Source organism: Penicillium angulare, assembly GCF_028827245.1.
Source record: "Penicillium angulare strain IBT 27051 chromosome Unknown utg000001l_segment0_segment0, whole genome shotgun sequence".
NCBI classification, from domain to species: domain Eukaryota; kingdom Fungi; phylum Ascomycota; class Eurotiomycetes; order Eurotiales; family Aspergillaceae; genus Penicillium; species Penicillium angulare.
In genome coordinates, this window is record NW_026623160.1 from 3,797,183 (window position 1) to 3,818,346 (window position 21,164).

Genomic DNA, 21,164 nt, shown 5'->3' on the forward strand with positions numbered 1-21,164 from the left:
GGCTACACCAGCTCACGCTCTTGAAAATCTCAACATTCGTGAGTGGGAAACGGTGTCAGACAAATAGAAAGGAAGCCAGCGGGAGCTCCAATGGTCCGAGCAGTGCTCTAGGGAGGGCAACTTGGGCCTTTACCCAGTTCAAGCTAATTATGCAATCAGACTTGTATCCAGTCTTGGGAGCGCTGCCTTGACATGGATGCGATGTTCAACAGTGGGATCAGCAGCAAGGTCAACCGAAAACTTGACTTCATGAGAGGTTTTCATAAATGACGGGGGCACATTCCCGCAGCATAGCAAATTTTGGGCTTTGGCCGCGGTCTTGAAGCTAAAGGTCAACTAGTCCGACTTCCATTGGGGTATCTCCCAAGCGCAGCTCGCCCTGATGGGGCTTTAACGGTGTGGTATTCGAACTTACCTACTCGCTCAGCTTTTTCGTCTAGAACGAAAAGGTCGGACTCTACCAGATACCAATACACTACCGCGCAATGGAATTGTTGGCACGACCGCTGCCTGGTGGGCTCTCGTGGGATTTTCTGAGGTCGGGCATTCAACGCGACCACAAAGCTTGAAGTCACGGTTTTGACATTAGAGGCTTCTCAAATGGAGGTTTTACCGTGCTGGGTGCCCTTATCAATCATATACTACTTGTCTACCTTGATCTAAAATGAACCCGGTGATGGCTTCACTGAGGTGACACCATTTTGAACATAGTTCACCCCAGAGAAGACTCAAAAGGACGAGGAAGCAGATTTTAGAGGCGACAGATAGAGCAATGTCGACGTGATGAAATTGCCAGGGCCGTTGACAACGAATTAGCAGAAACAGCCTGGTTATGCTGGCCAAGGCGAGAGCAGACATTAGGATCGACTGGACTTGGGGTTTCAGGATCATTTTCAATATATTACACGAATGCGCAGTTCAGAGTAGGGGAAATTTGTGGGATACTTATGGATAAGAGATAAAGCACGTACGGCTACTTGGGGCTGGGATCATTGCGGCTTCTGACTGAGAACACACCTGCTTTTCATTTCTGTAGTTGAGAGCCGGGATCGCTTTCGCCTGGAGAGAGCGGGGGAGTTCCCAATATCGGCTCCCATGTCTCCAGGAGCTACAACTGGGATCCCAAGGACGGAGCAGCTCCTAGGATTGGCATCAACGTTCCCCAGTCCGGCAAGGTTGATTTGTCCGCGCGGGTCTCGCTGGACTTTTGATCAGTTTTTGTTGTTTATCTCTCAGTGGTGTACTCAAAATGCTAGGGGGCGCTATAAAGCTTCGCTGCCGACCCTCACATCAGTTCTAGTACTACATGCGAACCATGCTAGACGGCCTCCCACCCGAGCTCTTGCTCTGGATCTGCAGGAGCCTGAACAGGCAAGACATTGTTCATCTATCCTACTGCTGCCGAACAACCGCAGAGCCTTGCACGACGGCTCTCTTCGACTGTCTCCGGCGTGATCAGATGCCACCACTTCATCGAACCATACTCAAGCGACGACTGGACATGGCGCGGCTTCTGTTGACTCGTTACCATGTGAGTCCAAATTCCGAGTACCGCGGGATGAGCACGCTTCTACTTGCCATAGAGACGAGATACCCACAAGCTGTCGATCTCCTTTTGGAGCACCAACCATGAGTCTCCTATATTTGTGATCTCCAAGGTCGAGGCCCATTGTCGATCGCTGTGACGAAAGGCAATTTTGCCATTGTTGACAGCCTTTTACGGTATCCACAAATTGATGTCAACGACCGATGCACTGCCGGCATGTCCGCTCTGATGTATGCGGTGGAACACGCCGAGCATGCCATTCTCAGCCATCTCCTGACTGATAGACGCGTGGATGTCAGCATTGAAGACCGCCTTGAACAAAAATATGCCTTGCATCTCGCCATTGAAAAGGAGGATAACATTTCAGTGCAAATACTGGCCCGGAGCCATCACTTGGATGTCAACAGAGTTGGCGTCCACGGGGATACAGCGCTCCTCCTCGCGATCAAAGCCATCAAGGGAAGATCGTCTCTTCGAATCGTGGAAGCACTGCTCCTCAGCTCAACCCTCGACATCAACCACCGGGATTCCAGGGGGCGCACAGCCCTGTGGCATGCAGTGGATGCGCAACGGGAGGATCTGGTGCAATTGCTCCTGACTCAAGACAATCTTCGCTTAAATGAGGCCGATGATGTTGGACTTACATCTCTTACGCGAGCAGCAGAGCACCACAGCCCTCACATACTGCATGTGCTTCTGAAACAGCCAGGTATATGCGTCAATGCCACATTGGGCACGGTTCCCCCCTTATGGGCAGCATGTCGGGCAGGCTCGCTCGCCACGGTCCGGAGCTTGTTGACCAAGAAGTCCATTCAGGTCAATCAAATAGCCCCCACGGGAACGTCGCCACTCCATGTGGCCGTCATCAGCCAACGCTCAGATATCGTTTCTCTTCTCCTCTCGCAGGAAGGCATCGCAGTGAACAATGTGGGTCCCTTTGGTTTCACGGCGCTCATGTTTGCCGCGGTAAATGGGTACACCGCGTGTGTTGGACGGCTGGTGCACCACCCAAGTATTGATCTTATGGTTAAAGATACTGACGGATACTGCGCTTTCCGCTTGGCAATACTAAATGGGCATGTTCGGTCAATGAATCTATTACGCAGCGCGTTGGTGCGGCAGACCATACGGAAGCTGGATTCGCCAGCGGTTTGGCCTCGGTTAGAATGAAAGGGGCTCAATAGTAAATCCGTAGTAGAATGAATTTTATGAGACTGCTACATTTCGCTAGTCTGAGCCGCAGGGGCATTGAAAATTGAGACAGTCGGAGTTTTCGCATAATAGTCAGCAACAGCCCGGTCAAAAATGCGGTCGCGCTCGATAAAAGTAGGCTTGCATGTCCGGGATACAAGAATCGAGGTACGTCACCCGTAGGCCTGGCTGTCACAGTGCTCAGTTGTGACTACATAGGCATGTTCGATCGCAGCCTCGGCGGGCTACAAAGCACCGAATGAGTGCCTCTTTCCTCTCGATCATCGAGTCTTTGTGACGGGGAAAAGTACGATGGCCTTGCAGACGACAAGGACAGACCTCGGAAGAGCAAAGGGTGTGGTACAGTATCCACCGGACCCGATTACTGAGAAGTGCAGTCGGCGCGACGAACAAGCTCGCGAGAACGAGTTTTATCGCTCCTGCTGCGCGAGTTTCTGCCGTCTTGCAAAGGCTGTGTTCGACATCACACAAAAGCTTATCTTGGAAGAGCAATTCCACTCCGGATTCACCCCAATCAATGCACGCTTGTGTCGTGCGACATTGGCCCTCTGGACAGCCCTGGACGCGTCGAAGATGGAGGAGGAAGGAGCGGAACGGTTGTGGATGAAGGAGTTGGGTATACGAGCAGCTGAGCCATCTTCCAATTGGATCTAGGGCGACGCGTACGATAAGGTCAAGGTGGCCGGGGTTCGGGTTTGGACGTCTTTGGTGTTCCACGCGGTGTGGCAAGGTGAATAGCATTCCACTTTTCCTTTCCTCATGATTTTTCGCATCGAGAGGGTGTTGGCCTAGCTACGAAGCTAAAATGGCGGGTTGATAGGGATAGGTATAGGTTGATTTAGCTAGCCATTAGGGACTTGATGAAGAGACGCGGTGAGAGGTCTAGTAGAGTCCCTGGCTTGGCGGTATTAGCGAGTTAGGTTGGCAAATTCGAGCCATCATGCGTGGTGCGACGGCCAGGTTGACAATCAACTGCCGACGCGAGAACGGACCAGGCTTTGTTGACGGGCTTCGATAAGGCGGTGAGCTTCGGCCCTTGGGCTAACCAATTACGGTGGCCTATGGGGTTCAACTTGGCAGACCTCAGTTGAACCCCTCGGTCTGGTTTCAATCTCAATCCTGCAGACTATAGCTAATCCTTTTTCGTGATCTATGCATATCAGAAACTGTAGCTTGACAGTACTAGAAGATATAGAATTGATAAGTCTCACCGATGCATCAACACAAACTGCCATTTGCAATGAGTTATGTGGCTTCGAATCCCACGCTGGCGGAATATATATTGAAGATCCCTGACCTGATAATTTTAAAAACAAATTTACATCGCAACACTGACATCCTTTCGATTCACGAAATTTGATTAGACCCTCCCCTCTGTCTGCCAGGGCTCAAATGCGAGTTTCCACGTCGCTTGGCAATCCTCATGATGGTCGACGGCGGGCCACGCGAGGACTTGGATGTTGCGGCGATCGGCTTGCGTACGGGCGGCTACGCGTCGCGTCTCGGCGGCGTCTTTTCCCACCACGGCCATTGAAAGGGCATCCACAGCTTAAAATGGGTTTTCGATATAATGATTTCGCATCTTCTTCCCGCATGATGAGACATGTCATCGTCACTTCGTGCCGCGCAACTCTACAGTTGCCCACGGCCAACTCTTTCAACGGCGACGCATCTTGAATCTCCGAGGCGGACCCAGCTCCAGAGGAGACTCTACCCCAATTGCGCCATCAGCCTTTCATTGGACGTATTTTTTGTATGCCACAGGAGAGAGCAACCTTTGGCATCGCACTGGCTTACCACAGATGTTGGATGAGAAATCAACAGGTCAAGTATCGTGCCCCTGGACTCCAAGCCATCGTATGTTTTGGCTGCGAGAAGCAATGCGCTGTCTCCTGCAAAGCTTAGGCTGTTGACGTCGATAGCTTCACATTTCAAGAGAGCCTGGACTGCGAGGTGATCGTCGTAAATCACCGCCAGATGGAGCACAGTGCGACCTTGGCCATCCGTGATGTGGGCTTTGACTCGCGGGTCATTGAGAAGGACCTCCAGGATATCGTACTGTTGATACTCAAGAGCTGTAAAGAGGGGTGGTTGGCTCTTCGGTCCGCTGCTGTTGACATCGATACATTTCCTTTCGAAGAGTTGATTCACAGCGTGCAAGTCTCCCCGAGTAATTGCAAAGAATAGCGCATTCTGGTTAAATTGCCTGCAACAGAGAGTAGCAGATAATCTATCGCGTGGCGGCGAACAGGCTGTCAGAACGAGAGGTCACCAGTCGCACTGAAAGTCAAGTAGGTGTATCTTACCAATGTGAAGGGAGCGGTGCGACATCTCTGAGATTAAGTGGGAGTGTTGGTTCTCATATGAAGTAATGGTGGCGTTGAGAATACTGGTCAGCACAGGATAAGGCTCGATGTCGCAAGCCCGACTGTAGTATTTATAACAGGCGTCATGGTAAGCATATTCCTCGGGCTGCTTTGAGCTGTTCTATGTTTGAGCTGGATGTACTTCGACTGGCTAAAATGTGGGAATGAGTCCCGCGGAATAGGCAGCCAGATCCCAGGAACGAGAGGGTTCCCAGAAACCCCCATGCTCTTCCTGGAGCCCTGAATTTGCTTGAATGATCACTTAATTCTCACATTGCCAACTGACTTCTTCCACCGCATCACCGCAGCACTGGTACCCGGGTGTCTGCTCATTCGCTATAGTCTGCGCACACAATGGATCGACATGTTTGCTGGTGATCTACTAGTAATTTTGAGCCATGGAGATAACTAAACCCATGAGTTAGATGCCTAAAATATATTCTTCAGTGGGATCACATCATACAGCTTAGTAGGGGGAAATTTATCAAGCTACAGGGCGCCCAGAAACTTCTAGCTCGACAACTTCAATGCACCCCAATCCCGGACTCATCTTCTTTGATCGACGCATATACTGCCGCAGTACCTCTAATTATTTGCCATCTCTACGTTTTGGAACCCAGTCAACATCTGTGAGATCAACGAGGATCTTGGCCATCGCGCCACTTGCTGCGGCATCACAGGACGAGGTGTTCGGTGCAGAAATAGGATCAAAGCGAAGGTGCTCAGGCGGGGGCGTGAGAAGCTGAGCAACCTCGCTGGAGCACCTTTTAACGCACAGACCCTGCAGCCAATATTGCAAGATATTACAACGCATTTTCTGTGCGCGAGATGGCATCGAGGCGGACAGGTTGAGCAGGTCAGTCGGCGCTGGTATGATGCCGCGACTCGCAACCATTTCGATGGAAACATTGTGCTGGAATACGCGACCGCGCCAACCCAGAATGAGGATGACCTGCTCCAGCCTACTGTACATCAGCGGGATCAGGATGCCTCATATTATTCCAGTCCTGCCGAAGTCATGCTACCCCAAGGGATCCAGCCTTACGTATCTACTGCGATGCTGCGAGCAAAACAATGTGCCTTGGGATGTCTCACCGGAGCAGCCCGCCATTGTCTCATTTATCGCCAATATTCTGGCAGGAACGTAAGACCTGGAACTGCACCATCTCACTGTCAGCCATGAGGTGAGCGACATTCATTGCACTTTCTGCTTGGCGGAAGATGGAGAGCCGACTGATGAAAATATCATTCTACGATGCCAACGATGCCATGCAATTTCGTATCTATCCTGCATGGAGGCGTGGCTTGAGCAGCGTGACGCCGGCTTTGAGACATCTTGCTGTGTTTGGTAAGTCGACCCGCTTAATTGTCATAGACGAAGGATTCTAACAATATACAGCCGCAGCCAAGGGGCTCTGGACGCCTTCGTATGTCTTGGGCTCCGGACAGCTACGAGCCCCACTAGCACTTCAATGGACGAGGACATAGACAGGACGCATGATTCGCAGCTAGGAGGATCTCTACCAAGCGAGAATAGGTCGGCCCACGCACTAGCACATCACGTTGAGCCTCGGCGATCAGCGAGACTAGCGCGCAATGTCAGCGCCACTCCGCTTCGACGGTCTTCAAGATTGGAGAACAGCCAAGCTTGATGAAATGTGTTAGCTCAAACCGTAGGAATGGGTCTGATGATGAATAACAGATGCTGTATTACCAGAGTACTGAATGACAGGGTCCTGCAATCCGACCTGTAGCAGTCGAGGCTCAGCTATCCCGGCTGCCTCGTGCTGCAAGCGTATTGGATCGGTCGGTTAACCTTTTGAGTTGGAGCGCTGTAGTAGATAAATCAAGATAATTCAACTGAGAATCGCACCAACGATGCATGATACTTACTGTTACATGCCTTTCCGGGATTTTAGCCTATGGAAAAGGTAGAATCTGCCTTTGGGTTTGTTCCAGCCTAGAAGACTGCACCCAAATTTCCCCGATGCATGCGTTGGCCTATGGATGAAACTATTGAATTGTTATTTTGCTTCCAGCCGCTTGATAGAAATCCAACTGTGGCGAGAATCACAAATCACGATACCGCAATTAGATACACCATGGTAATCAAGCGTACTGTTATATGCGTCGGAAGCCTATATTGAAGTCACCACACTATCAGTTGATCGGGTCGTTGGCTTGCCTCTCCTCTGTTGAGTATCACCTGGATGCCGTGCCGGTGGTACAGTCGTGGGCGACTCCCAACGTACTTTCCTCCTTCTTGTTTCTTGTCAAGCCACACGCTGATTTGAGGCAAACTCTTCACAAGGAACACATTGCTATCATGAGATCCGGCAAGGAGGTATGTATACTCAAGAGTTTATTCTGAAAATGATGTCAAGTCGGCCGTCGGCCAAGAAACGATCCACTTCCGACAGTGAACACGTCTGGATCGCAAGTAATCGAGCGCATCGTGCCACTTCGCGAATTCGACGTGCCTAATTAAGGGCTGGCGATATGCAACTATGTAACTTGTAGTAGACGGACGAGTGACGGTAACTGGTTGACAATGAATTGTCTGGAGAAGACTCAATACGGGAGACACTAATAATACTGTAGTGCTCTGCTCGGCTTGAAAGATGTATTATGTAGAACAGCAAAATCACAGGGAGCACATCACTTTTTTGCCACCTCGCAATTTGATATAAGAAAATTATTTTGGGAATGGCCGCTGCAGCTTTTGGGATGGCACTGCTAGATCCTAGGAACGGACAAAGGCTTTTACTTATACCGCCATTGTCTTCGGCTTCACATTGTGGCTACAAATAAACGTCAACCCCCCTCTTAATCAAATTAAAGCCTTGCACTACGACAAGAGGTGTTCCTCAGAGTGAATTCCCAATGGCAGCCATTGCAGACAAATCATTTACTAGATTTGCACACTCGTCCCAAAGTCACCGTGAGTCTTCTATGCGCTATATATTCTTCCTAGCTAATTTGATGTAGCGTTGATATGCGGCGTGCATGAGCAAAGGGAGCGTGACTTCTCCTTTCTGATTCAGCAAGTCGAGGACCATGTCTCAATCTTGGAAAATCATCGCCAACAACTTGCTAGTGAGCTTCATGTTCTGCGAGAATATTCATGGGGCTTGTATCGAGAGTATAAGAGGGTCCTGAGTAAGCTGGAAGAGTTGGGAGCTGAGGATGGTCGATCTCCTTTGGCGGGAGGGATTTCCACTTTGCAGTGAGATCGCAAAGGATTCAAACGAGACACATGGCTTTGAATGTGCGATCTCTTCATTGTGTCTCTTTCTTCCATGAGTCCCCTGTGAGGGCTCGCACATACTGATAGCTGTTTTTCATATCACAAATAACCATATTCTGTTCTTGCTGTTGACGAGGAATAACTTTCACTCTTTTATCGAACTTTTCTGCCTTCTGTGCCCATTTTTGATAGGCCATCAGCATAGTTTTTGGGTATTCCGCCTAGCCGTCGTTCAACCTTACGCTGGAACGCTGTTTGATGGAGGTCAAATTGGTTGACTCGGGAAGGATCTCGAGAGGAATATCCTCTTTGGAAAGTCGTAACTTTCTGATCGGCGGCTCTGATATTGAATAGTTTCGCCGAAGAAGATCATGTTTTGTCCCCCCATATCTCTGGAGAATGTTTGATTTTGAGTTCTTGGTGATACTGCTGAGCAATGATTTCACAAAATAGACAAGAGGAGGCTTCTAGCCATGGCAAACGATTTCACTCTCCCAATCCGGGGCGCGCCAGCTATCCGACGAGATAATAAACTAATGAAACAAGTTTTGTTGGGCGTATCACTTAGGGAGAAATGAATTGCAAAACATTTTATCACCGTTGAGATATCTCAACCAGGGATTTGGTTTAAGCGTTTCGGCTCCAGAAAGACTTATTGCCAGTGAATCTGGGCAAATATTTTCTATTTATTGTGGGCATGGGAGTTCCAATATCATCTGGGTGATCACAAATAGGTAAGCTGATTGCACGGGGCGCAAATATGCGCCCCATAGAGGGGATTCTGTTTTTAAAAGCTTGTCGTTGGTCAAACGCGCTTGAGAGCCGGGCAGCAAACAATACTTGACGGAAGGATGGCTATACTGTGGACCAAGCTCACCCTGCGTGCCAAGAAGTCGGTCAATCATACGCATAGAAAATAGTAGGCTCTCAAGTGTCCTTCTCAGTCACATTTACCAGGGAATATCTTGCTGCTATCTAGAGATAGTACAGTAACACCTCATTTCCCCTCCATCACTGCGAAGTTTTCTCAAGTGCCCCACTTTTCAACACCTTACTATACTGACCGGCTCACTTGATGACACTTCAAAGCCGCGGTGGATATCACTCTGACAGGTCTACCCCTCGAAGCTGCTGCAATACTGTTGGCAAAGGTGGAAATTTTGGACATTGTATCCATGTTCTTCGTCGACGCATACAATGCCCTTGAAAGCATGATGGGATTTTGAAAACTACGGGGGGCTGAGATATTTTATCAATAAATTAAAAAGCCTCGATGACTATATATCTAGTGCGCATGAAATAAAGCCAGCAAACGCATCCTGAAGAGTCAAAAAAAGGACTCATCGCATTGGACATCAACATGCAATGGTATCGTAAATATCTCGCCGGTGAAACTTACCATGCAAAGAAATTCATTTCCTGCTCGAGGGGGAACGATACTCAACGAGCTGGAGCAGCTCCCTCGTCCTCATCAAATTGTTGGGACCGACCTCAATAAAATTGTTGTTGGTTCGGCCAGCAAAGAACCAGTCGTAGAAAGCGAATTCGGATTGGAACAACAGCTTTTCAGAGTCCACCAGAGATGTATGTGTATGTCAGGCGTTCACTCCCCTCAATGTTCATGAATTGTTGAATGCAAATTTAGGACAGGATCCAACTCATATATTTCCTGATCTCAGTCACCGCCTAGTGATAATTACCTTTCATAAGTGCCGGACAGGGACATTTTGGGGTGGTCTCGGTGGGATCAGAAATGCATAATATGCTAAATAGCCATTATATTAGTCGCAAGACATATAAATGCCCACGCCGGCTCATCAAGGTAGCCTTCAGGAATGATTCTTTAGCTAGTGGCCCAACCTTGTAAGTTCGCCACCTTGCAATCCCGTGATTTCACCATGAGCCGAATGGAAGTGCCCGTAGAGCCCAAGAAATGATGAATTCAAACATCTCATGGCATAGCCACAGACCAAACTCGACCCCGAAGCCCTTATTTTCCTCAAAAATGCCCGTTCTTCTTTGGGATATAAGGATATAGTATCTCTTCGAGGACCTGGGGACAGATCCTTGCTTCACTACGCAGCCATGGGCGATTGCGTCGAGCTTATACGATACCTTTTGCTCAATCAACAGGAACAAGCGAACTCCCCTCTCTTGGGCTGCAGAGTGTACATCATTAAATGCCACGAAGCTGCTGTTGATCAATGGCGCAAAGGTGAACTCGCTTGATGATATGTACACGCCTCCATTGGCATGGCTGATATACGCAGGACAATCCGGCGATCAGCACGTGCCTACGAAGGCTTTCTTGATCAGCAAAGGAGCGAAGAACAAGGGTGCTATCCGATGATGGATCCTGACCAAATTGCACAGACTCTAATTTAACAAATGCATTGAACTCCTAAGACCCTGAGTCAGCGGAAGCTTTGGATGTCGTTTGTATGGCGGGATCGCGTGTCTTCTCCTTTATTAGTTACATTAAATTTCGGAATCATGTTCAATTCGCAGATCTGGGAAGCTACCAAGAAATAAATGCGGACTATATCTCTGCTCATCGATATAGCCAACGACAAGAGTGCTTGATAACCAGTCAAGGCCATCTTGATTAGCCTAGCCTGTATTTTTTTGCTTCCTGTGAGATCAGGGGTTGAACATACGATGATTTGAATCGTAATTCGCAGGATCTTGCGTACATGTATCTCATACTGCTACAGGCCTGGATGTCCTACACGAATCTAGTGATCATCAGCCTAACGGGGCTACAAACAAGGAATATTTTACCAAAGAGGACCGCGCGGCTATGAGTGCTACTACACATCAGTTTCATGAGCACTCACTATAACAAGCTAAACCAAGCAATAGAACAAAAGGGGCATGGTGAGCGACCGGATAAAACGGGGCACCCAATAGTGCATTTCTCTGGCAGTCTGGGTTAGTTTGCTTTGCTGAGGCATCAAAATTGCTGAAATAGCTACAAAGTCCCATAATTCCAATTGCTGTCATCTCAATTATTATTGGCCATACAGTCATAGGTGGGCTCAAAGGACCGAGTGAAAGTATACTTGAGACCAAATTACAATAGAACCGTCAAGACAAAAAGAAATTAACGACGATGAGGCCAGAGCCGCAGGTTGAATTTGAATCGGTAAAAACGCTCAATCAGCCCCGCCAAGTGTATGCCATGCTCTTACATGTACTACGGAGGTTCTGAACGATATGAGCCTGCCTCGAGGATTGTGGAGGCCTCTAGCGGAATTTGCTCTGCTTGGCTAATGTGCGTGGTGAATCAACTTTAGTTTGTGTCATGGCTGGCTATGCGTTTGTTTCAAGAAATATAGGGCACGTGCATTGGATTTTTGGCCAGCGCTTGGCTGCTTGTTACTAGACGCTCAAGGCCGGATGTGGACCGCAAGTTCTCGCAAAATATGGAACAAGTGAATCAATCATAGAGCGATTCATTAGACAGCCCTGCAGTTGATTGAGGCTTGTCCAATGCTTCCCCAACATTTCTTGCTTGTGCACCCACCCAGAATTGACTCACCAAACCCCCACGGATGTGAAGATGACAGGAGTGAGCTCTCTTCAATTGAACTTCCCAGAGTCTGCCGATACCACGCACGAGAGCGTCAGCTGCAATATCCAAACTCCAATCTAGTGGTTGAAGCTGCCCCATCAGATCATTTTGAGAGGCTCTTAAGGGATAGAAAAAGCCCCAGGGAACAATGAGACAGACGTCCAGCGAAGCAAAGAAGGAAATCATGTCGTGCTCCATCACTTCCAAATTAAATGTCCTGTCATCGCTTTGACGGTAGTATGAAACCCTTGACTCCTCGTGAAACTTTAGAAAGTTAGCTTTAAGGATCAGTAACTTCAAGATTTAACACCATACCTGTTTGGCATATTGAACGTCGGTCAAGACCTCATGCCAGAAAGAGATGGCTGCAGTATGCCAAAGATGAAGAGTTGCACCCAACTTAGGATCGATCCGTAGCAACTCCTGCTTCATATTTATTCGCAATCTGACTCGGGAAATATTTTCTTCACTGAAGACATCACAGATATGGGCATGACTTGACGATTCTAGTAAATTGGACGATTCATTGGGAGACATAATGGATAGTCTGGTAGAGGGAGGGTATAAGATTGGAAAACAACAACGAGAAATTTGTTACTGTACTGTGACAAAGATAAAAAGACTTTTGTTGGGAGACAAGTCCTTATATATGTTTTTACTGATAGTCATGCGGACAGGAGCCTGCTCCTGGGAACGAGAGGGCTCCCAGAAATCCTCATGCTCTTCCTGGAGCCCTACATTTGATTGGATGACCACCTATCTCGCATTTTAATTGGCCGCCTCTCGCATCGCCATTTTGTATTTCTGGTATGAGGCGTCTGCTACTTTGATGCATTTTCTTGCAACAATGCACCGAAATATTCGCTGGTGATCTATCAAAACCCCTTCCGAGCCACGTCTATAACTTAGCTCCTGAGTCAAATGTCATATATAAATTCCTTAATGAGACGAAGTCTGGCAGTGTAGCATGAGGAAATGTATAAAATTACAGGCCACCCAGAACAATCTAGCTCGGCGAGTTCAGTGCCTACCCCGACTCACTCATCGTTGATCAGCGCATCCATTGTAATAGTATGTTTAGCATTCGCCACGTTTACAATTTGGAACCTAGTCAGCGGTTGTGAAGTCGAAGATAAACTTGGCCATCGGGCTACCTGCTCCATCATCACAGGATGTGGTGCTCGCTGCAACAATAGGATCGCAGCGAAGGTTGCACCAGCATATAAATGATGGCACTCATCCAAAATTTCAGTGGGTTCAGATTCTAGAAATCAAAATCATCTATACAGCAACAAACCACTCATGCCGGAACTAGAGCCATAACTCCCCGAAGCACAACTTTCCCGTCCTTATAAGTCACATTTCCAACCAAGACAACAGAAGCCGGAGCATTACTACAATTGCACCAGCTCCGAACTTTAAGCCCTCTGGTCACTTTGTTCCCCAGACTTCGGCTCCGTTAGGTATGGCGTGGTGTCTCTGAGCGGGGTGCGGTTGATGTAAATGTAGCCTAGAAAGGGAAGTATAGGCCCGAGACCAATTAAAAGAGTCCCAGATATCGAGATAGTGCTCCTGGGAACCAGTGAACTACATTCGGGGAGCCTGTCCGATCCTGGAATCTATCCCTTTCTTCCCAGATTCAGCAGTCCAACGAACAAGGAACACTTGGCGACTGTTCACAATACAATTGCCGACCGAAGACCATGAACCATTCTATCCCCCTCATGGTTAATCTTTGGTGAGTATCCGCAGCTCCACCTCAAGTAGGAGGCATCTTCACCCGACTATCTCTCTAGAACGTCATAATCGACCTCACAAAATGGCTCCGAGACTTCCACCATCCAAGCTGCATCTCATCCGCGACATGATAGAGAGCCAGTCACTTGGCACGTCTGAAATGGCTGAAGAAGCAGAATGCAGCCAGGCCACGATTATAAATATTCGCGCAAACTTGCGGCAATTTGGAAGTGTGCATGCACCCCCAACTCGAATAGGACGGAAACGGACTGTAACGCCACTGATGATCGAAGCCCTCTGCGAACACCTATCTGAAAAGCCCGGTTTATACCTCGATGAGATGGCTGTTTTCCTCTGGGAAGAATTCCGCAGCCTAGTCACAACCTCCAGCATCAGACGAGCCCTTGTTGCCAAAGGTTAATCTAAAAAGAGCACTCGGCAGCAAGCGAGGGAGCGGAATGCCGATTTGCGAGAATGGTATCTGCATAATTTATCGGATTTTCAGTCGTATCAGCTGGTTTACGTAGATGAATCCGGATGTGATAAAAGGGTTGGGTTCAGGCGCACAGGCTGGTCACCACTTGGTGTGTCCCCTATGCAAGTATCACAATTTCACCGCGACAAGCGATATCAGATACTGCGTGCGTACTCCCAGGATGGAATCGTTTTCTCGCGTGTCTTACGCGGGTCCACAGATGCCACCGTGTTCGAGGACTTCATAGCGCAGCTTCTTCAGCACTGCAGAATATGGCCCGAACCTATGGTTATGAACAACGCCTCGTTTCATCACTCAGAGCGGATGACGCAGATGTGTGTGGATGCAGGGGTAAAATTGGTCTATCTGCCACCCTACTCGCCGGACTTGAATCCGATTGAAGAGTTTTTCGCTGAGCTCAAAGCCTTTATTAAACGCAACTGGAGCTATTATGAAGTAGACCCCGATAAAGGCTTTGATGCCTTTCTTGGATGGTGTATTGATGTGGTCGGTGCAAAAATAGAGATTGCTAGAGGTCATTTTCGGCACGCAGGCTTGAAAATCGAAGAAGTCTCAGAAAATTGCTAGGTACAGTACAGTTCAATTGAATGAAGACAAATTTCACACGCGCCTTCACGTTGTAATGACTATTTGTCCTGGGGTCACTCATCAAACCAAGGGTCGTCAAGAACTTGTTTCGCTGACGCTCTTCCAGACGGCTCAAAATGCAATAATCTTCCAACGATTCGTCCCAGCCTCTCTATGTCCTCTCGTGTGAGATCGGGACTCAGCGGGCTATCAAAGTATACTTCTTCCAGCCATTCCTGCAAGTTAGGCCCGGTGCTTTCTGTGGCCATGACGTCCCCTGTGTTCACCGTATTCCATTCATGTTGCCATCTTTCAGGTAGTTCATCAGTTGCCATCTCTCGCATTTGGCCAACAAGGATTGCCGGCGTTATTAAGAATGTGTCGAAAGGTGGCTGGCCCACGAACAGTTCAAAGAGCTGCCAACCTATTAGCTTGGGTTATTATGTATTACTCGAGTATGATTTCACCCACCATGCAGCCCATGCTCCACAAATCAACACGATAATCAATGTTGTTTTGAAATATAACTTCCGGTGCCCGAAGAGATAGAGGTGTATGCAGTGTTTCAGGGGGAGCAGTGTGTAAGAATGACTCTCCGAAGTCGATTATTTTGACATCCTGAGCCAGATTCCTAGAGTGATTCCCGTATGAGGCAGGTTTCACAACATATTCGGGCACGCCGGCTTCCAGGCATTTCCCATCGCGTTTTTGGATATAGCCAACTTCTGGTTTTCCTAGCATCTCAATAAACCTTTCTTCTGTCAAATCGTCTATGTAAGGCATAGCGAAGGCTAAATTGCGGGTGTGCAGATCTATACTAGGTGAGCACTGTCCAAAGTATTTCTAAGAAAGTGATTTACCTCCATGGCCAATCTTTCGTTGGTGCAAACTATCGAGTCCGATCAAACATTGCTTTGCAATGGTTTTGGCGAGCTTGCCAGGAAGTCTCCCATCTGGAAAGTTTGCATCAATTATGTCTGGAACGTTGGGGCCTAGAAGCTCATAAACTAGGCATTTATGAGATCCATTTGGGCCCTTTAGATCGAAGTCATCGAGCATATGCACCGTATGTTTCGGACGAGGATGATGAGATGCAAGCACTTTCAAAGTTTGGAGCTCTCGCGTGTCCCCATTATATTCAGTTTCTGCAATAGAAATTTTGACAGCAACATACGTCTGTTCCCTGTAAACAAGCAGCTTTTCAGTTAGCTAGAACTACCGCGAGTCACACCAGCTTGTACAACCTTTGATCTCTTGCCGCCCAAACTGTCGAGTAGCCTCCCCACCCTAGTTTATGTAACACCTTATACCTTCCAGCTTTCAAGCATTCCCCCAAAGTGACTGGGTGGTAACCGCCTTGTCGATAGCGATGAAGTGGCTCAGCGTCAATGGTAGAAATATAGAGGTGCTGGTCCATCTGGACCCTGTTTGGATGGGTAGACATTGTCCTGGAGGTAATGCGAAGCGGTGAGATGCTCCTCAAGGGGATAGTACGGGTCAAAATTATGCATGGGATAGCCATTAGATAAAACCGCAGTTTTCCGTGCGCATTGTGTTGGGCATTGTAGTTAATCAGTCCAGATTATGTGATCGGATGTCCTACGCGCCCGGGAAAATGATGACGTGGCAACAACCTGCATACAACAGCCAATAACATGGTCTAAAAAAAGCCCAGTAACTTCCCGGCGGCAAATGATTGGTCGCTGGTGCACGACCAAAATATATATCGGGCGCTTATGCATCCTCACAAGATCACCCCACTGATTAGAGCACAATGTCAGATCTAACAAAAACCTCATGCAACATGGCTGTCCAAATGCAGAGTTACACAATCCCAAGAAGAATATATAAACGAACATCCTGCTTGTCTCCTAAGCTGTGTATACGTCTAGAAAAATAACTACTCGTTGCTATTCTCTTGAAACTACGCTTATCTACACGAAACTTGGAGCCCACTAGTTGACTATGTCTCCTATTCCTCGGCATGCTGTCAAGCTCACACAGAGAATCCGAAATCCTACTCTGCGTAATCTCACCCTGAGCCTCATCGAAGAGGCTACTCAGAAGCCTGACCTAGCCCACTTCACTATCGCCATCCTCAAGTAAGCCCACTCTATATATCATGTGCAACAGAAGTTGCTATCTTCCAAGAATCTTACCATTGCAGGAATCCATCGCACACGAGCCATACCGATCTCACTCCGCATGCTACAGCTTTGTTTGCAACGGAGGAACAATTCAAAAATAACAAGGCTCAAACAGCTCACATATACCACGATGAACAGGGACAGTATACTGGTCATATTCTATATCAGGAAAGAGGGAACAAGTCGTCGGATGAATGAAGCATTTAGGTTGATGCTTGGAATACAGTACATGTACTAGTGGCCACGTTACGTTGAGAATAGTATCTATGAGAGTTCGGACCGCCGCCTAGGGTACTGGGGCTTATTTCTGTATCTCCCATTCTGTGTAAATTTGATGCATATAGTATAGTATATATTTACAGGGCCTTCAGATGTATACTGAGAGAAATCCCAGGAAAGCTACACTTAGAAACTTGAGTCACCAACAAGGCATTAACCTCAACTAACCAGCGAAGGCCAACACGACCGAAGAAGAGCTCTATATGGCGCCGGGACTTTGGAGCTTCTTCTAGATCAAATTTAGCAGTCAATATTATGCAATTCTGCCAGCTTTTCTGAACCCGTAGTTACACAGTGTCACCTCACATTGCTGCGGAAACCGTAAACTACTCAGTATTCTGATGGCTATCCCCATAATATTAGTGTAACCCAGCCCTACCTATGGTGGAGAACCGGCCTAAGTCTCTCGAAAACGCTGTAGTAATGGTACGTGGAAATGATGGGTAAAAAGTTCAACGAATTTAGCTACTTTTTTTTCCTGGCTTAAATTATAGTATTACTGTAGCTTCAAAACAACAATTCCAGCTACAGGATGGATCGAAATTAGTTTCACCACTTACACACGGAGAAACTATCTCGAACCCTCTCTTGAAATACACTATACTTATTACAGTCACTCTTCCCCGAACTCCTGTCTTGGTAGTAATGCAATACACGTATAAATAACACCATAAAAATAGCTTCTGTATTAGACCTATATGGTTCTTAAGGTTTCTAGAACGTTGACCCTGCAAATAAGCCAAACACTAGGGTTGTCTGCTCTTCTTGTCTGGAGATGTGGTAGGTATTCGAATCCCACTCCCGTCAACTGCGCACCGCTATACCGAGCGCGGTGTATAGAGATAGTACTATTGGGTAATATTTTTTTTTCTCTTTTGTATCAAGCTTAACCTTAGACGAAGACTACTGATTCATATCCCGATGAACGTGATGTTCGACCATATGCACTTTAGCCTAGAGAACTATGCTTCCACTCTAGGATACTACAGTCGTACACTTGTGTTGTGGGCTCAGCCCTTCCGCCTGACTATTACTCTGAGCATGATATAGAAGATCCGCGCTAACATAAGCCCGAAAGACCTAGACTGCTTCAGCTATCCGAGTAGTACAATAAGATGCTAAGTGACGAGCGTCCAGTAAACTACATCTAATATACGATAGAATAGAAAGTTATAGTGAATAAGGTGCTCTCGCAAGATACTGAAGAGGATATAGTCCTGACTTAGAGTGCTTATTGGCTGAAGACCTTGAAGAGTAAGCTTGAGAGGTTTTTAGAAGGGAGGATCCCTCGCGAGGGTAATTCTGAGGTCAAAATGTGATTTTAATTCATTGATAATGAGCTAGTTAAATTCATACAATCAGAGTATAAGCATAAGTTATACCGTACTTTTGGGTGCCTTAGTAAATAATGGCACGATAAGTTAATGCATACCATCAGGTAGAGTAGCAAATTGGTTCACGACAGTAGTGTCAAAATATGACGTGGCTTGTCAACTGGGTTGCTTGTTATGGGTCTGCACTCCTGTATGACAGTTATACTTAGCACTTGACCGATATTCCTTGTGCGCACACGAGTTATTTTGTTTGTTTTTGCATCACCAAATTGAACGGTGATGTTATGATCTTTGTCAGAAAAAACCACAGCCCAGTCACTACCCACTCCATTGCCTACAATTGTCCCATATTAAACAGAATCCCCGTTAGGATCCAGCTTTGATGCTTCCACTGAAGCAACTTTCAAGGCCTCTAGTCTTCCTAGAGTGTGCTCCTGAGGACTTAAATCAACACCTGTGGATCGACATTTTAATATTTATACCAAATAATGAGTGTGAATGTATGTAATGTACCTTTATAATAGAAGGCCTGTGTGTAAGGTGTTTCGTATTGTATCTCGGATATTGTGCCGCTGTGAGATAGGTATATAGGGATGAAAAAATGAAGTTGGCAAGAAGATGAGAGACAGGATACGACGATGTGAGCCTTTAAATAATATAAATTTCTGCTCGAATAAATCTTATACCATGGTACTATACGAGCAGAACCTAAAGCGATGAATTAAACGGGTGGCTCTAGATCATACCGAAATTGTACTTATGAAGCAATTGTGACGCATGTAGATATCTGAAAAAGCAGAATCCAGAATAAAGTGTTGTTTGGATCTACTATCCAGAAAAGAATCTATACCTCCTGGACCGGTCTCCTAGCGGTTGGCGGTTCCTTCAAAAATGTTGCCTTATCTCGAGGCCTAGACTCTAGTTTGTCGCCACAGAAATTATATATAAGAAGTAATTCAATCTTATAGAATCTGCTTCTAAGGATGAAAGGAGCATTTACTTCAAATTGCGAGATATCTAGTCGCATAACCAAGTAGACCAAGGAGAATGACTACAAACGGCGCACCAACACTTACCAAGCCTTGCTAAGTACAGTCTATCGTGTCTAGGTTCTGGCGTGAATTAGCGCTTTAAGTGTAATTCATCGTGGGCTAGGATTGTCTCAGTCCACTGCAACTGCGGTTACTTCCCTAAACCTCCCAAACCACCACATCTGGTGTTGATGTTATTTTTGTGATCTCTTTCCATAGGTCCTTATCAGTAGAAGCTACTTCAGCCCATACCCTATCTTAATCTGCTCTTTCATGCGCCTTCTTCGCATTAGTAAGTAAGCCAATGCTATGATCTTAGGCTCCATTCCAAAAAGGCAGTACAGTAATACACATATATCCATTGAAGATGGCACTCGATGAGTTGCCGGATTCTTATGGTTGTGACCCAACTTTTGTTTGATCTGTTTGCACGATGGATTCCATCAGTTTCTACAAGAAATTACGGTACTATAACAATGACTCATTGTGGTTACCAGTGAATACAATACAGCCCTACATGGATTAACAGGGGAAGAGCTAAAATTAGATTAGCGTATCTCCACTTAGGGTCCAGGACATAAAAAGTAAGAGTTTAGAGTTAAAACTGATTTCGAATTCTACTGTATCTCAGCCAGAAGTAAGGATTATTCTCAATAGGGAGGGGAGCCCTGTCCAAAATTTCGCGCAGTGACGGCACGAAACATGATGATGAAAAGTGCTAGGTCCATTGACAAGAAAATTGCGCATTTGGTCATTTTGAAATGTCAATCCATTGTAGCTTCCAACTTGCACTGTGCTTTCCTCAATGCTCTGGACCCATTCGTCATTTTGGACATAGTACTCCAAAACGGGATCGTTCTCTGCTGAGTTAAGAACGCACTGCTGATCGGAAATTTGCTAAGTTTTCGGAGAGCCATCGTAAAGCTCAAAAATTGTCACTATAGGAACAGACTCCTTGTTGATATTTCAAGAATCTACCACCAACTCTCGAAACCGGTCACTGGGCCCAAAGAAATGTTTTTTACAAACAACGAAGATCTTCATGCGGGGATTGGCAATGAACCGTTCGCTCAGAGATGCTTGTTCGAGAATCGTGTTGGTGAAACGTGTGGCCTGCGGCTCATTTATGACACCGAAGAAGATTTCCAAAAGTGCCACATATGTCAGACAATAGATAGAAAAATCCGCCGGCAGACAGCCGAGCTCGATCGCTTGAAACGCTGGTTGAGTGGAGAAAGTGCATTTCCTACTTCAAAGGATAAATTCCGCAGATCAGTTCTCCATCTCAATGCTGAAATCGTTCTTTTGCAAAAGGAGCGGAGATATCGAAAGACTTGCTTCTCCAAAAGAGCACGGAAGGTTCAAACAAGACGCAGACACAGTCTTTCAAAATTGTGCTGAATTTGGCTCGCAAGGAGAGTTCCAGTCTTTGTAAGAGTGTCTTAGGAGCCTCCATTTCTATACGGATGCATGGAGTAATTTCACCTGCAGTCTACACATACTCTGGTCATTTTGAAATATCCGTCCAGTCATTTCACCTACGCTATCGTGAGGTGATCACCAAAAGGAGATTTTCGATAGAGGGCCAACCCACTGGCTAGTCTTCCAAAGTTCGTCGCTCGCACAGC

At 46.9% G+C, this 21,164-nt stretch overlaps 5 protein-coding genes across 5 annotated transcripts; 3 read left to right on the forward strand and 2 right to left on the reverse strand.

The window, feature by feature from the left end:
- Window positions 1-8,007: 8,007 nt before the first annotated feature.
- N7478_001325 (uncharacterized protein) lies at window positions 8,008-8,354 on the forward strand (the record flags this gene model as incomplete). The annotated part of the gene is made up of 2 exons (XM_056917540.1): window positions 8,008-8,065; window positions 8,113-8,354. 2 exons carry the CDS (start codon window positions 8,008-8,010, stop codon window positions 8,352-8,354), a joined length of 300 nt encoding a protein of 99 aa, XP_056785420.1.
- Window positions 8,355-10,456: 2,102 nt separating this feature from the next.
- Window positions 10,457-10,721, forward strand: N7478_001326 (uncharacterized protein; the record flags this gene model as incomplete). Its single annotated transcript, XM_056917541.1, has 2 exons — window positions 10,457-10,586; window positions 10,642-10,721. 2 exons carry the CDS (start codon window positions 10,457-10,459, stop codon window positions 10,719-10,721), a joined length of 210 nt encoding a protein of 69 aa, XP_056785421.1.
- Window positions 10,722-11,810: 1,089 nt separating this feature from the next.
- N7478_001327 (uncharacterized protein) lies at window positions 11,811-12,377 on the reverse strand (the record flags this gene model as incomplete). Its single annotated transcript, XM_056917542.1, has 2 exons — window positions 11,811-12,209; window positions 12,261-12,377. The coding sequence occupies 2 exons, from the start codon at window positions 12,375-12,377 to the stop codon at window positions 11,811-11,813; spliced, it is 516 nt and encodes a 171-aa protein (XP_056785422.1).
- A 2,442-nt stretch (window positions 12,378-14,819) lies between these two features.
- Window positions 14,820-16,267, reverse strand: N7478_001328 (uncharacterized protein; the record flags this gene model as incomplete). The annotated part of the gene is made up of 4 exons (XM_056917543.1): window positions 14,820-15,161; window positions 15,217-15,557; window positions 15,606-15,928; window positions 15,987-16,267. 4 exons carry the CDS (start codon window positions 16,265-16,267, stop codon window positions 14,820-14,822), a joined length of 1,287 nt encoding a protein of 428 aa, XP_056785423.1.
- Window positions 16,268-16,636: 369 nt separating this feature from the next.
- Window positions 16,637-17,090, forward strand: N7478_001329 (uncharacterized protein; the record flags this gene model as incomplete). Its single annotated transcript, XM_056917544.1, has 2 exons — window positions 16,637-16,847; window positions 16,913-17,090. The coding sequence occupies exons 1-2, from the start codon at window positions 16,711-16,713 to the stop codon at window positions 17,088-17,090; spliced, it is 315 nt and encodes a 104-aa protein (XP_056785424.1). The 5' UTR covers window positions 16,637-16,710.
- Window positions 17,091-21,164: the final 4,074 nt, after the last annotated feature.